At 35.4% G+C, this 14,512-nt stretch overlaps 2 protein-coding genes across 4 annotated transcripts in view; both read left to right on the top strand.

The window, feature by feature from the left end:
* prkchb (protein kinase C, eta, b) overlaps positions 1–14,512 on the top strand; it is a 220,532-nt gene that overhangs the window by 47,479 nt on the left and 158,541 nt on the right. Inside the window, exon 1 of one of the 3 annotated variants that reach the window (XM_087297006.1) lies at positions 8,764–8,885. The exons of the other annotated variants lie outside the window; for them this stretch is intronic. The gene's annotated coding sequence lies outside the window, so the exon portion shown is untranslated. Of the gene's footprint in view, positions 1–8,763; positions 8,886–14,512 lie in introns of those variants that run through there. 3 annotated transcript variants of the gene reach the window in all.
* Positions 1,134–3,997, top strand: six6b (SIX homeobox 6b). The gene is made up of 2 exons (NM_001020585.1): positions 1,134–1,991; positions 3,241–3,997. The coding sequence occupies exons 1-2, from the start codon at positions 1,420–1,422 to the stop codon at positions 3,404–3,406; spliced, it is 738 nt and encodes a 245-aa protein (NP_001018421.1). The 5' UTR covers positions 1,134–1,419; the 3' UTR covers positions 3,407–3,997.

The raw sequence follows: 14,512 nt of genomic DNA, 5'->3' as shown, positions 1-14,512 counted from the left end.
TCAAATGAACTGTGTGGGTCTGTGAGAATAATATCAGGGGCTTTCCGTCAGAATGAACTTTTCCTCTGTAGCCAGCCGTGAAATAATCTGACCCGACACTTCAAACCATCTGCGCTATCCATCCGCCTTCTTATTTATTGCGAGCTGTAGTTGATACTATATCAGTTTTTCATGATATGGCATCTCCACAAACCGCACGGTTGACAGGTTTATTCACTGGTACTCCTCCTGAGCAAAAAATAACTATGGTAGCCTATGGTAGCCACTGATTTAAATAAATAAAAACAGATAATCAAATTACACATGACACAAAAAAAAAGATTGCTTAAAAGTCGCATTCAGTGATGTCTTTTAAAATGCTTGATTATAACTATACTTATGTAAGCTGTTAATAGTCTTTGGTCTACTGGTATAGGCAAACGAAAAATCAGCATAACCAGACTCATATCCACGTGCGGCTGGAAGGCGGAATGGTTTGTCCAGTTAAGACTCGTTAGTTTCAGAACCGCACGATATTAAATTTGACAGGCCAATGACTGTTGCGCTGAGCTGTCAGATGTCTACGAGATCATATAGCTGAATGCCTAACTAAACGAATTTTTCCTAATTTGTTTCCTTTTTATGTCAGCGGCCGTTATTCTTACGAAGCGAGAATCGGGAACTGACGAATGACTTTTCACTGAAAATCCACATAGCACACGGATGATCTTATTTAATGTCATTTGTCATTTTAATCCGAAACATTCGCTTGTCGCGACACACTATAAGGGAAACGTCTGTGCGCAAGTATGTGGAAGGATAAGCCAGTTGTGTTCTTTGATTCGAAGGTCTTCCGATTGACATCACAAACAGAACGCTTTGTGGTAGATTAAACGCTTTATTAGACTTAAAAATGTCTTTATATTTTAAAGTTTATGTTAGAGAAACTTCGTTTAGGATGAGCGTGAAACACGCAATCGAGCGTAATTAACTCGCGGGGATTCAGTAAACACAGAGGTCGCTGATGTTTACATTCTAAAAGGCGCTGTCGAGGTCTGGGAGGTGCTGAAATCTACTCAAGCTCCGTTCCGCGTGATTGGCACGCTTGACAGTGATTGACAGGCGTCCGTGGAAACTACGCAACCAATCTGCCAAGTCCAATAGAAACACAGAAGCGGGCAGCACGTCTTTTCCCTCCTCAAAAAAATATCTTCATTCTTGTGCTATAATCTCCTGCCCTCGAACTCTCGGTGTCTCCAACCGAGGCAGCGTCAGACCGACAGAGCGACATCTCCATTTCTCTGCATCGTCTAACATTCATCAGCTGACTCTGGAATTGCCTTTTTGTCTGGATTCGGCTGGGGAGCGAGAGAAAAGCCACAGAAAGCACGAAACCGTGCTAGAGGTAAACAGGACTGCGAGGGGGAAACAGAAGCCTTCATGTTTCAGTTGCCAATTTTGAATTTTAGTCCCCAGCAGGTAGCGGGGGTATGCGAGACTTTGGAAGAGAGCGGAGACATCGAGCGTCTCGGCCGATTCCTTTGGTCGCTCCCCGTCGCGCCCGCTGCCTGCGAGGTGCTGAACCGAAATGAGTCTGTGCTGCGGGCTCGAGCCATCGTAGCCTTCCACACTGGGAATTTCCGTGAGCTGTACCACATTCTTGAGAACCACAAGTTCACCAAAGAGTCCCACTCCAAACTGCAAGCACTTTGGCTGGAGTCACACTACCAGGAGGCAGAGAAGCTCCGAGGCCGCCCGCTAGGACCAGTGGACAAATACCGGGTACGGAAGAAGTTCCCCCTGCCTAAAACTATTTGGGATGGAGAACAAAAGACGCACTGCTTTAAAGAAAGGACCCGGCATTTACTTCGAGAATGGTATCTTCAGGATCCTTATCCGAACCCAAGTAAAAAAAGAGAGCTTGCACAAGCTACAGGACTCACTCCCACTCAAGTGGGGAATTGGTTTAAAAATCGAAGACAAAGGGACAGAGCCGCGGCCGCAAAAAACAGGTGCGTTTTCCAGATTTACATTATGTGACCGATTATACGAGTGAAATTTAGCTATAAAATGGCTATTGACTTGGTTATGTAGAAAAAAATTTGACAAAGTCTGCATATTTAATTATAGAAATGCTAAGCTAAACATTGTGTTCGGTTGATAATTGTCCAAATCAGATAAACAAACAAACAAAAAACAGTAGATAAATAAGAACAGTAGGCCTATTTTTTATGGAAAAACTGTGAGCAGATTAATCAACCAAATAGACCGGTTATTATTTAAAAATGTATTTTGCAACCTGACCAATAATGTGTTTTGTTCTTCTTATTATTAAAGCACAAATTCGCGTAGAATAAATGTACTTTATTTTATTTTCGATGCGTAAAGAAAAATCAACAACACTACAACAGTGTTTAAATGTACAAAATAGCCTTTTCTATTTTTAAGCAAAAAAAAAAAAAAAAAATTGGATAGCTTTTGTGCTTGTATTAGCTATGGCTTGGGCCTAGTCTGCATCACTCGTTAAAAGTCCTTTAGGATAGCCTATTTGATATAACAACTGTCAAAAGATTACAGCGTGCTAGGATTCTTTTTTAAACCCGACAACTACATTTTCTTCGTTTTGACAGATTTAAGCCTACACGAGACCTAAGGAAATTATATCGTGGTGTAGCTAAATAAATCGCTGGAGTGATGCTAGGACCGTTTCTCACAACAACAATTTAGGCGACCTGTGTCAAATGTTTTTTTCTATTTGTTTAAAATTTACATTTAGGAGCTACTGGTATAGGCTAACAATCGTTCAGTTTAGCCTAAATATTTTGCCGTTTAAAAAACAAATTATTAAAACATAAGGTTTATTTATAGCCTAATATTTTATTACTGAAAATTAAAACACTTTTGTTAAGAAGTAGGTTATTTGATGTTTTTGCCAACCCTCTTTTTATTTTTATTTTATATTCACCTTATAGGCTAATACATGTAGAATATCCTAGAATTGCATGTAGGCAACTGATCTGTGTTCTTCCGGGGCATTCCGTTACGCTGAATCTGGAGCCTGGAATAAGCGCAGCATCATTTCATAACATGTCCACACATTCCAGGACTTGTAATTTATAATGTTAAGGCAAATGTTTTTTTTTTCGATTATATTGAACACAAAAGTGGACATCTGTGAAACAGCTATTTAATTTAAGTTTAAATAAATTAAGTTTTAACAGAAGACCTTTGTCCAACACCCATTGTTTTTCGTTTTTAAAGGTTACAACAGCAGGTGTTGTCGAACGGCTCGGTTCGGTCCTTAAGTGGAGAGGATGGTGCTGTAGACCGACTGGGGAATGCGTCAAGCCCTGAAGCGAGCCTGTCCAGCAAAGCCGCTGCGTCGGCGATCTCCATCACTTCAAGTGACAGCGAATGTGACATCTAACATCGCACCACGAACCGCCCCGCGGGCTATACGGGAAGACTATGAGAAAATTAACACATACGAAGGAAATCGAGACAGACAATCAGCAAGATAAACAAGCACATTAGTGCCTGCCTTAACGTATCAGAGGCCGTGTTTTTGTTTTATTTTCTTTTTTTATTTGGAGGCTGTTACACCAGCCGGAATCTTGGGATTCATGGAATGCTTTATCTTTAAAATGTATTTATGTTTTTGTGAGAGCAAAGTGGGGGAAACACGAACAAATGACATCAGAAAAAAAAGATGCTATCTGTATTAAAACTACTTTTGTAAACAAACTCGGTTGCCTCAAGCAAATAGGCTCCCCGACGGAACACTTTTTCTTTTTTATTATTGTTTTGAAAAGGACTTCATGGTGGTGAAACCGTTTACCTGCAGGTTTTCTAAGTGTTTACGCATTAAATTGCTCTTATAGAATCTGATTTTCAATTGTTTGGTCATTTCAAGTATGGTCATTTTCGGTGTTGACAGTCGACTTTTAGAGTATGTGCGCCGATAGTGAAGATATTAGTGAATGAAAGACTTACCGCTAATAAAATGTTGATCAAGTAACCCTTCAGACTTACTCTCATCAATGATCAATTTGAATCCATTCGTGTTTATATCTGATAGCCTACTCATTTAGTTAATAAGCTACTAATTATTATTATTATTATTATTATTACATTTCAAAACGGTTTGGATGTCATCTTGTCCCGTCCCGGACAGCCTGTCTGTAGTAGCCTTATAGCATTAGCATGCATGTATTTTGTCTGCATTCACCCTTAAAACCACTTGAACTTTTGCCTCAGTATTCCTGGAATAAATGGTGTGAGGTTCATGCACAGCCAGTAATCGGTAAATGTAGGCTATAGTGGTGTGTTTAACCTGATAGCTTACTGCGTGTCCAGACGCGTTAACCGCCCCGTGTGATTGGCTTTGCTGTCCTGTAATGCTTTCTGACAGGAGAAGGTCAACGAGAGGGCGAAAGCCTTGGTTTCGAAACGAGGAAGCTAGATAAGAAAGGCTCCTCAAAACTTACGAAATACGCAGCTGATTGGTTTATTAATGGTTTAATTGCTTAGAGAAATACTTAGAATCTGATAATTTGCTGAAAACTTAAAAAATGTTTTAATATATTGCCTAACCGATCAATATGTTTTATTTTTAACACTGAATTTGAAAATCGGCTTCATTCATATTTAAGTGTACATTTTATTATTTTAATTAATATAAACATGCTAGCTATTGACATTGTTTTTTGTTATTTATTTAGTTTCTCATCACACATTTATTCCTTCAGTCACTTTTGTTTCGTTCAGAGGGACAAACTGTACGTTTAAGTCTGTTAATAATGCTTGGCTAACGATTTGTTAGTGGGGGAAAACGAAGCATAAATGTGGCAAGGGAAATGAGAGCAGCCTATTGAGTTTGCAAAGGGACAAAAGCAGAAAGATTAGGTGAAAAGAGTGTTTCTGACAGTCAATAAGGTTGTCAAACTCTTCAGCGCTAATCAGCGGTAATGACCGGTTCTCAAACCCAACTGGAACAATAGTAAGCTCTTCAAAGCTCTGTTGGGGTTAAGGGGGTTATTTCTCCCAACGAGCTTCAAGAATCCCCTTTTCAGGGCATTATTGCAATATTGAAAAATATACTGTAAAATAATGCGTGAATAGGACTGTGGTTAGGATTCTTTATCACTGGAAGTCAAACCAATAAAGTAGGCTAACAAAAAAATGAATGTGCATAATTACTGTTACCAGCATAATAATAATAATAATAATAATAATAATAATAATAATAATAATTATTATTATTATTATTATTATTATTAGCTATTATTATTATTATTATTATTATTATTATAATAATGTCGCTGACTGGCTCCAATGTACTACATTGTCTAAATACCATTATTATAAGTGAGGAAGGACTGAAATAAAATTAGGTCTTTGAGGTTTTTCACAATTCTTGGTACCTAATGGTAGGCTACCTAACAATAGCACAACTGCAAATTTGTCGTGCTCAAGGCCACATCCAGAGCAAAAATATATTTTATAATAATGTCATCACGTTCTCCGTAATTTTGAGCTCAAAATATAAAAAAAAACATTATCATTGCAAGTCAGCCAAACAATGTACTGCCAACCACAGCCACTAAAATGGTTTACTGAAATTAAGGATTTGAAAAGCGAATGTCTCTATAGTGCATCTGTCTGTATAAGATGAGTAAAATAAACCCACGACTCCTCCGAAAACTGATCACGATGATTTCCAACAGCCTGCATGACTAACAAATAGCCTACACAAATACATCTGATTTATAAACAAGCATATAACAAAGTGATGGTCATTTTACAGAGTTATAAACAATGGGATGTCCTTACTGCATAATATTCGCTTTGTTTGGTTTCACTAATTCAGGCTCATTTTGTTGTTTGTGTAGAAATTGCATGATCCTATTTTCCAAATATTCCAAGCTTATGAAGAATTGTCCGTGTTATGTTGGAGTATTGAATGCACATTCTATCTATCTATCTATCTATCTATCTATCTATCTATCTATCTATCTATCTATCTATCTATCTATCTATCTATCTATCTATCTATCTATCTATCTATCTATCTATCTATCTATCTATTGGTTGTTAATGTGGAAAAAATACTTAGCAGTTTTCGCGTTGACAATTACACGCACAAATCATGCATAATTACTTATTTTTCTTAGAATTATCGTTATTGCTTTATGAAAAATGGAGACGATCAATCTAAAACAGTAGGCCTACAACGTTTTAATAACATAGTATAATTCCCATATATATTTATTGTATATATACGGTATACAGTATTTTCCCATGTATATTTACAGTATATTTTTGTATAACGTTGCTATATTTTCCATGTGTTGTAAGATATACGATAATTTCTACTGGGTTAAATCTTGGATAAATTGTAATGACATGTTGAATGCTCAATGAAAGGTCTCTTTTTTTAATGACAAACTGATAAACACGGAGACAGACAAGTGGAGTCATGATGTTGTGCTTTGTTAGAGCTGAGCGCCCTCTTCAGTTAGTACTCGTTTATTAAACTTCCTATACACATCATGGCACAGATTACAAACAAAATAATTTGGCTGGTTCGGTTATTAGAGCCATTAAAATACCTCCGAGTTTTCGCTTATTTTGCTTTATTTAGCCTAAAGCTTTATACTTTTTGTATTGTGATCACAGCCTCATATAGATACAAGTGATATAGATGTAAAATAAGTTTGTTATTCACTCTCAGAAATAAATGTATAAAATCTGTCACACTGGGAAGCTACCTTTTCAAAAAAAAAAAAATTGTTCAATTTTAATAGCTAATAATTACAAATCTGTTCCTCATAGTAATTTAAATGTACAAAAGTGAAACTTAAAGGTACAATAATGTAGCATAAAGGTAATATGCAGCTGTAAAGTACAACAGTGTAACTTTTGAAAAGGTAACGCCCCAGTGACAGATTTTGTACCATTATTTTTGAGAGTGTTGCGCTGAAATTAAAAGGTTTTTTATTATTGAGAACATTTTTATTTTAGATGTGGCATGCATGTGGGTAACAGTCACTGTAGACCGTGCAATATAGGCCTAGATCTAAAGGCTATCTATGTATGTATTTATTTATTTATTCTAAAGTATAGTGGTTTTGTAGAATTGTCAGCTTTGTACGTTTATGCACGATTTAAAACACCCATCACGGATGCCAGTATATGCTGCTGCCGAAAAAATATGAAGTATCATAGAAACCAAAATAACATTTGTAATACCTTTAATGGGTATAACGGGAATTGCAATGGTAATTTGTGGCATGTAAAGGGATAGTTCACCAGAAATGTAAATCTACTCACTTTTTAGTTATTCTCAGTTCTTTACTAACGGATATGATTTTCTTTATTCTGGTAAACACAAAAGAAGCTATTTTGAAGAATGCTGATTGCTGGCACCCATCAACTCTCATAAGGAAAACAAAAAATATGGTAGTCTATGGTTACCGTTTTTTATTTTTTTTTAAAAAACAACTTATTTTGTGGTTAAAAAGAAATTAAGAAACTCGAACGGGATTGTGACAATATCTTGAGTAAATGATGACAGAATTTTCAGTTTTGGTTGAACTTAATACGTTTAAAACCACTAAATATAAAATGCAATATAAGTGTACTGGTTTTTAATAGTTATGCAGTTTCTCTCTTTTTTTCTTTTCTCAGCATGTTTGCACCTACTTTTCAAAATCACCTATATGTAAAATGTTAGCTTTTTAAATTTTGTTATGAAGTTATTGTGCAGTTTTGCGTTTAGATACGCTGCACAAACCTGTGGTTGCATGGTCAACTTTGCATTATTTACTTGTAGTAGGACGTTACATAAACCAGTGAGAGCTTGAATATCAGCAAGATTGCAACCTTCACCGCAAATAAGCTGTTATTTTATTTGACAGCAAATAAATGTGTACAAGACGCCCTCTGGGGGTAAAATCTTTTATGACACTATATTTTTACATTTCATACCTTTTTCTGAGCAGCAATTGTGAAATTATTTCTGTAAGGGAAAAATGTGTTGCCATGAATTTAGTTTTTTACTTAATTCAGTCATTTAATATATATCTATATATATATCTATATATATCTATATATATATCTATATATCTATATATCTATATATATATATATATATATATATATATATATATATATATATATATATATATATATGTATATATGTGTATATGTGTGTGTGTGTGTATATAGACACACACACACACACACACACACACACACACACACTCACACATATATATACACACACACACACACACACACATATATATATATATATATATATATATATATATATATATATATATATATATATATATATATATATATATATAGTTGTTGCATAATAACTTTGCCTCAGATAGCAAATCTTTATATGACTACTAATATATACCTACATAACAAAACCTTAATATTTTCTAATAAACATATACTGTATATTTATATAATAATATTTTCATATATATATATATATATATATATATATATATATATATATATATATATATATATATATATATATATTGGCTTTAATATTAAATTGGCGTGTATTTTAGAATAATGTACTGTAGTTGTAGAAAATCGGTTGCAGTACATTAAGCAACTAATTAGCTACCAAAATAGTTTCATCCAAGTACTTTATGGTTCAAAAACGCTAGTATTTACTATTAAAAAACTGTAGTATTTTTTCGTTTATGCTGAAAATGTTTGTTGGAAGTTTAAATTCAAATGAGCGGTTCTCCTTAACCAAACAAGGTCGGAACCATTGAAGCGCGTTGGTTTCTAAACGTGCTTTAATAAAATGCGAGTTCAAACCATTTAGTAGTTTTCTGAAAGCACCGGAAGCGGACTGTTATACGGCATGTTCCGTAAGTATTAAACTAATTTCGCAGAATGTTGATTATCTTTGTGATTGTAAACAGTTGGGAAAGAATTGGCATGTGTAGACTAGACGTGGAAATGGCGACAACACAAATTAGCGAGGTCTCGACACGTGTTGTTTTTTCGTTGCCGAAGAAAACGATAAACTGCAGGAGTTCAGAAACAGCGCCACTGTTACTACCGAGAGAATGTTCCTATAAGTTACTTTTATTGCTTAGACGACAACATTAAGTGTAAGCAGTTTTAACAAACAGCAAACACCATCTTTTGAGTGTGTGCACTGTGCAGAGCTTGAAGTCTACATCCGTGTGTCTTAAATGTATACACTGTAAAAAAGTATATGATCAATTAGTACTGACAGCATATGTTTTAGGTCATTGTAACTTAACTAGGTCAATAATGTTCTAACTTATAAAATTATGCAAGCAGTTTTAAATCACTTTAACACAATATAAATTCAATTGACTCATAAAATTCATTTGATTCAGCTTAAAAGTTTAAGACAGTGGTCACCAAACTTGTTCCTAGAGAGCCGGTGTACAGCAGATTTTAGCTCCAACCCTAATCAAACGCACCTGAACAATGTAATCAAGGTCTTACTAGGTATACTTGAAACACCCAGGCAGGTGTGTTGAGGCAAGCTGGAGCTAAACCCGCAGGTACACCAGCCTTCCAGGACCAAGATTGGTGACCCCTGGTTTAAGGCAACCAGGATTTTTTTTACTGTGTTGTTCACCCAGAATTGAAAATTCGATCATCATATATTCATTTACACACTCTCAAGTTCTTTCAATTCTTTCCAATTTCTTTTTGCCTATATATTGGAGTTTCTCTGTTGTAAGCTCTTGATCTCTTTTCTGCAAAGCTGACCTTGCATGTTCAGTGATAAAGATACAGTATACAGATTATCTAGAAAATTCTAAATGAAGTTTTAAAGTTTTAATGACTTAAATGTAATTTGTCGTTACATTTACAGGTATTGCCCATCCTTGTACTGCAATGTGTTATCACTTTTCTGGAAAACTCCCTTTCCATTGTGTTGAACAATTTCAGCACCATGGCCAGTGCCTTTGCAATCTTCATGTTTGTGTGCGTGTGTGGGCAGAGTGTGTTTTTAAAAAGAATTTTGCTCTTTTTTAGGATTTTATTTGGAGAATGATTTCCTTGCAATAAGAAATTTATGCTCTTAAAAGTTTTATTTTCTGTGCTGATTAATTAACGGGAGCTGTAATTCTGCAGATTGATTGACCTATTACTTTATTCATAAATATTGCTTTATATTGACTTCAATTACTTATCTTTCATTAACTTTCATTCTTGTATAATATCTTTCATTTTTAAATGACAGTTATTTTTTGCCATTGAGCCATGCTGGTTGTTCTTGTTATTTTTTAATTGGAGATATATATATGCATATATATATAGTTGAAGTCAGAATTATTAGCCCCCCTTTGAATTTTTTTTTTATTTTTAAATATTTCCAAAATGATGTTTAACAGAGAAATGACATTTTCACAGTATGTCTGATAATTGTTTTCTTCTGGAGAAAGTCTTATTTGTTTTATTTAGGCTAAAATAAAAGCAGTTTTTAATTTTTAAAAAAACATTTTAGGGACAAAATTAATAAACCCTTTAAGCTAATCTTTTTTTCTGATAGTCAACAAAACAAACCCTTATTATACAATAACTTGCTTAATTTCCCCTTACGTACCAAGTTAACATAATAAACCCAGTTAAGACTTTAAATGTCATATATATATATATATATATATATATATATATATATATATATATATGTATATATATATATATATATATATATATATATATATATATATATATATATATACTTTATTATAATTAGTTTATTTTGATAATTCCTTTTAGATTCATTTTAATAGTTTTTTAAATAATTAATCAAATATGTATATAGTATTTGAGTTTTCCGATGATTAATGTTTTATTTATTTTTTTTATTCACTTTAGAGAACCAATTGCAAGTAAAAAAAACAACAACATTTAAACTGTCCACTAGAGGGAACCAAATATAACAAAATGCAGCATTTCCTTCTCAAACTCTGACTCTTGCAATGCCCAAAAATGACCAAAAGATGGAGGTCTACCAAATGATTTGAGAAGCTAAAACATGTATTTGACGTCCTGGGCGATCATGGAAGATCACGTTGCCTTTGCCCAGGGGTCACCAAACGTATTCCTGCAGGGCCGGTGTCCTGCAGATTTTAGCTCCAACCCCAATCAAACACACCTGAACAAGCTAATCAATGGGTTATTAGGTATACTTGAAACATCCAGGCAGGTGTGTTGAGGCAATTTGGAGCTGAACCCCGCAGGGACACTGGCCCTCCAGGACTGAGATTGGTGACCCCTGCCTTTGCCCATGTAAAATTTGGAATCTGTTCATCCTTCAAATAAATAAGCACTTACATAATTAGTTTTGCACACACTGACTTAACTGACCAGCCAAACTGTGTATGCACAATGTATGATGCGTATGATAATCTCAAATGCCTGAATATGAACACGTCATGGCTAATAATAATTAAAAAAAACAATAAAAAAAAACAATGGCTGGTTGTTACGGAATTGGCTCACAATAAAGAAACAGTTGATTCACAGGATGAGATGAATCACATCTGAATTCTCCAATGATATGATTCACTGCAAACAAGCCTTTATATTATTCACATGCTTATTGAAACTTTGATCCTAATGAAATGTCTCGTCCAGATGACCCAGGGCACAAACTCTATTTCTTTTGTTTTTTTAATTAGAGACCTATATCAGCCCTGCTGTCCAGATGGCATGTGACTTTATAGTACTTTTTGTTAGTATATGGCAGCACATAAATGATGCATCGTCCTGTCCTAAAAACTAAATTGATCCCACAGCAGATGTACCAATGGAAATCTTGCATGCCTTTTTATTTAGAATTTTATTTATTTATTATTTTAGTTGTGCTTGTATTGCACCAATTGTTTCGCAGTTCGTATTTTTAATTTGATTATATTCATTTAGTTATTGATTTTGTTTGGGGAGCAAAATATGTAGAATGGCACCAGTTCATAAGTCACTTGTCTGAGGAGGGATGCTGACTATAGTGCTACAGTAGAGGTTTTATAAATAACTCTTGTCTCTGGTTTCTGCAGCTGTCACCATAGTTAATTCCTGCTCCTTGTATCTCTGAGAACACTCTTAAAACCCTAACAGAGTCCTGGTGTGCTGGGTAGCTTGTGGATTTATTTAAGACTAGAAAAAATCCTGCTATAATGTAAAAGTGACCGAGAGGCAAGAATGTATTCACAGATTCTTATTCACAGATTCACAGATTGAATCTCCTTTGAATATATTCAAAGGAGATTCAAATTATCATTGTAGAAAGATCTGGAAATGAAACCTATTTTATTGTCTTTGCTGTATGGTTGTTCTTTGCAGGTTCTGAGTTTACTTTCGGCGTCTTCCTGTATTCCAAATCTGAAGATTGTCTTGCAATGTGACACAGATCCTGGTTAAGGTGTCTTAAACCCTCATGCAACCCGGTAATTCTGGTTGAGGGTTGGCGGATACAGACTGAGCCTTTGAATCTCTGTCCTCTTCGTTATTATCCCAGTCCAGCACATTGGACTTGGCGGGTCTTTAGATGAGACAGGGTGCTAATGAGGCTAAAGCGGCTTCCTCCGTGGGGATCTGAGAGAAGAACACTCACTAGGGCACCAGAGCTTTGTCTCATTGTTCCGATATCGCTTTGGAAAAGCTTCTATAAATTCAGCCCCTGTGCATTTTTAGAGTACACTACTTGACAGAAGTCTTGTCGCCTATCCACATTTTAGGAACAACAAATAATAACTTGACTTCTAGTTGATTTTTAGGTATCAGAAGTGGCCTATAGAAGGCAAATGTCTCTAGATTACGCTCATTTGACCCTTTTTAGTTATTTAATAAGGACAGTATGGTCTTACTTTGCTCAGACAAAAGTCTTGTCACTTAACAGAAATAATGTACAGCATAGAATATAAAGTCATGGTGCAGTGGAAAAAGAGTTCGCTTGTTGAGCTTGAAGGACTGCATCCATACATCTCTGCAATGACTCAAATAACTTATTAACAAAGTAATCTGCAATGGCAAAGAAAGTATTCTTGCAGGACTCCCATAGTTCATCAAGATTATTCAGATTCTTCTTTAATGCCTCCTCCTTCATCTTACCCCAGACATGTTCAATAATGTTCATGCCTGGTGACTGGGCTGGCCAATCCGGGAGCACCTTGACTTTCTTTGCTTTCAGGAACTTTGATGTAGAGGCTGAAGTATGAGAAGGAGCGCTATCTTGCTGAAAAGTTTACTCTCTCTTGTGGTTTGTAATGTAATGCGCAGCACAAATGTCTTGATACCTCAGGCTGTTGATGCTCCCATCCACTCTGCAGATCTTTTGCACATCCTCATTCTGAATGTAACCCCAAACTATGATATGTTCCTCACCAAACTTGACTGATTTCTCTGAGAATCTTGGGTCTATGGCTGTTTCTCAATTCCAAGAACGCAGGGAACGGACTTGTGTTCTTGTGGAGAACGGTCTTGCCAGGTGTCCTCGGAAGAACGAACTCAGGAGACCGCGAGGGCAGAGAACGCGTCCTTTGAGAATTGAGATGCTGCGTTCTTCCTGATGGTCACATGACCTTCACGTGTTTTAAATGGTAAATTATTTAAACATTACAGCCTTCATACAACGATTTATTGTTTTTCCCCTTATCAAAATATATACTTTGCATAAAACATTATAAATATATGTTGCACAACATAAATAAAACAGATTTTAATACGAATTTCAGCAAACAAACACCCTTAATGTGTTTATTCCTTTATTAAGATGTCCATGGTAATGTTTACTTTCACCGTTTCATTTAGGGAAACTCCTGAGGCAAATAATTCATATCTATGAACTTTAATAATAAATCTAGATAAAATGCAGCGCTTCCCACCTTCAGTCGCAATGACTTCTGGGACTTCCAGAGCAAGTTCGGCGCTCAAGTCTGCATCGGTGCGTCCTCGATATCAAGAACACATCCGGGAAGTTTCACGCGTCCTCCGTACTTGCGGTCTTGAGTATTGGAACTGAACTTAGGCAGCTGATGATGACGTTGCACGAGAACACGAGGACGCAAGACCGCTGAAGAAACAGTCTATGTGAGTTCCAATAGGTCTTCCGCAGTATTTGTGATGATTTTTCATCTGAAATTTCTACCTTCTGACACATTTCCAAATGATCAGCTAGAAGTCAAGTTATTATTTGTGGCTTTTACAACTGGGATTGATGATAAGGCTTAGTGTATGTCAGGTAGTGTATGTTGAGGACATTTGAGGAACAACGAATAAGGAAGTAACTGAAGAAGTTGACCTTTTTTCGTATGGCGTATTTTAAGTCCACTCACTTTCCTTTGGCTTATTCCCTTCTTTATCAGGGTCGCCACAGTGGAATGAACTGCCAATTACAATTTAACCCAGTCAGATTAAATGTGTAACTGTATTTTAATTTCAAATTGATTAATTTTCTTTAATTCCATGATGTAAAAATAAATATTGATTCTAATTTTTTATTAAA

The sequence above is a fragment of the Danio rerio genome, chromosome 20 (assembly GCF_052040795.2).
Source record: "Danio rerio strain M-AB ecotype USA chromosome 20, GRCz13ab, whole genome shotgun sequence".
In the NCBI taxonomy this organism is placed as follows: domain Eukaryota; kingdom Metazoa; phylum Chordata; class Actinopteri; order Cypriniformes; family Danionidae; genus Danio; species Danio rerio.
The sequence above is the reverse complement of the archived record's forward strand: the minus strand, read 5'-3'. Positions and strand labels throughout refer to the sequence as shown.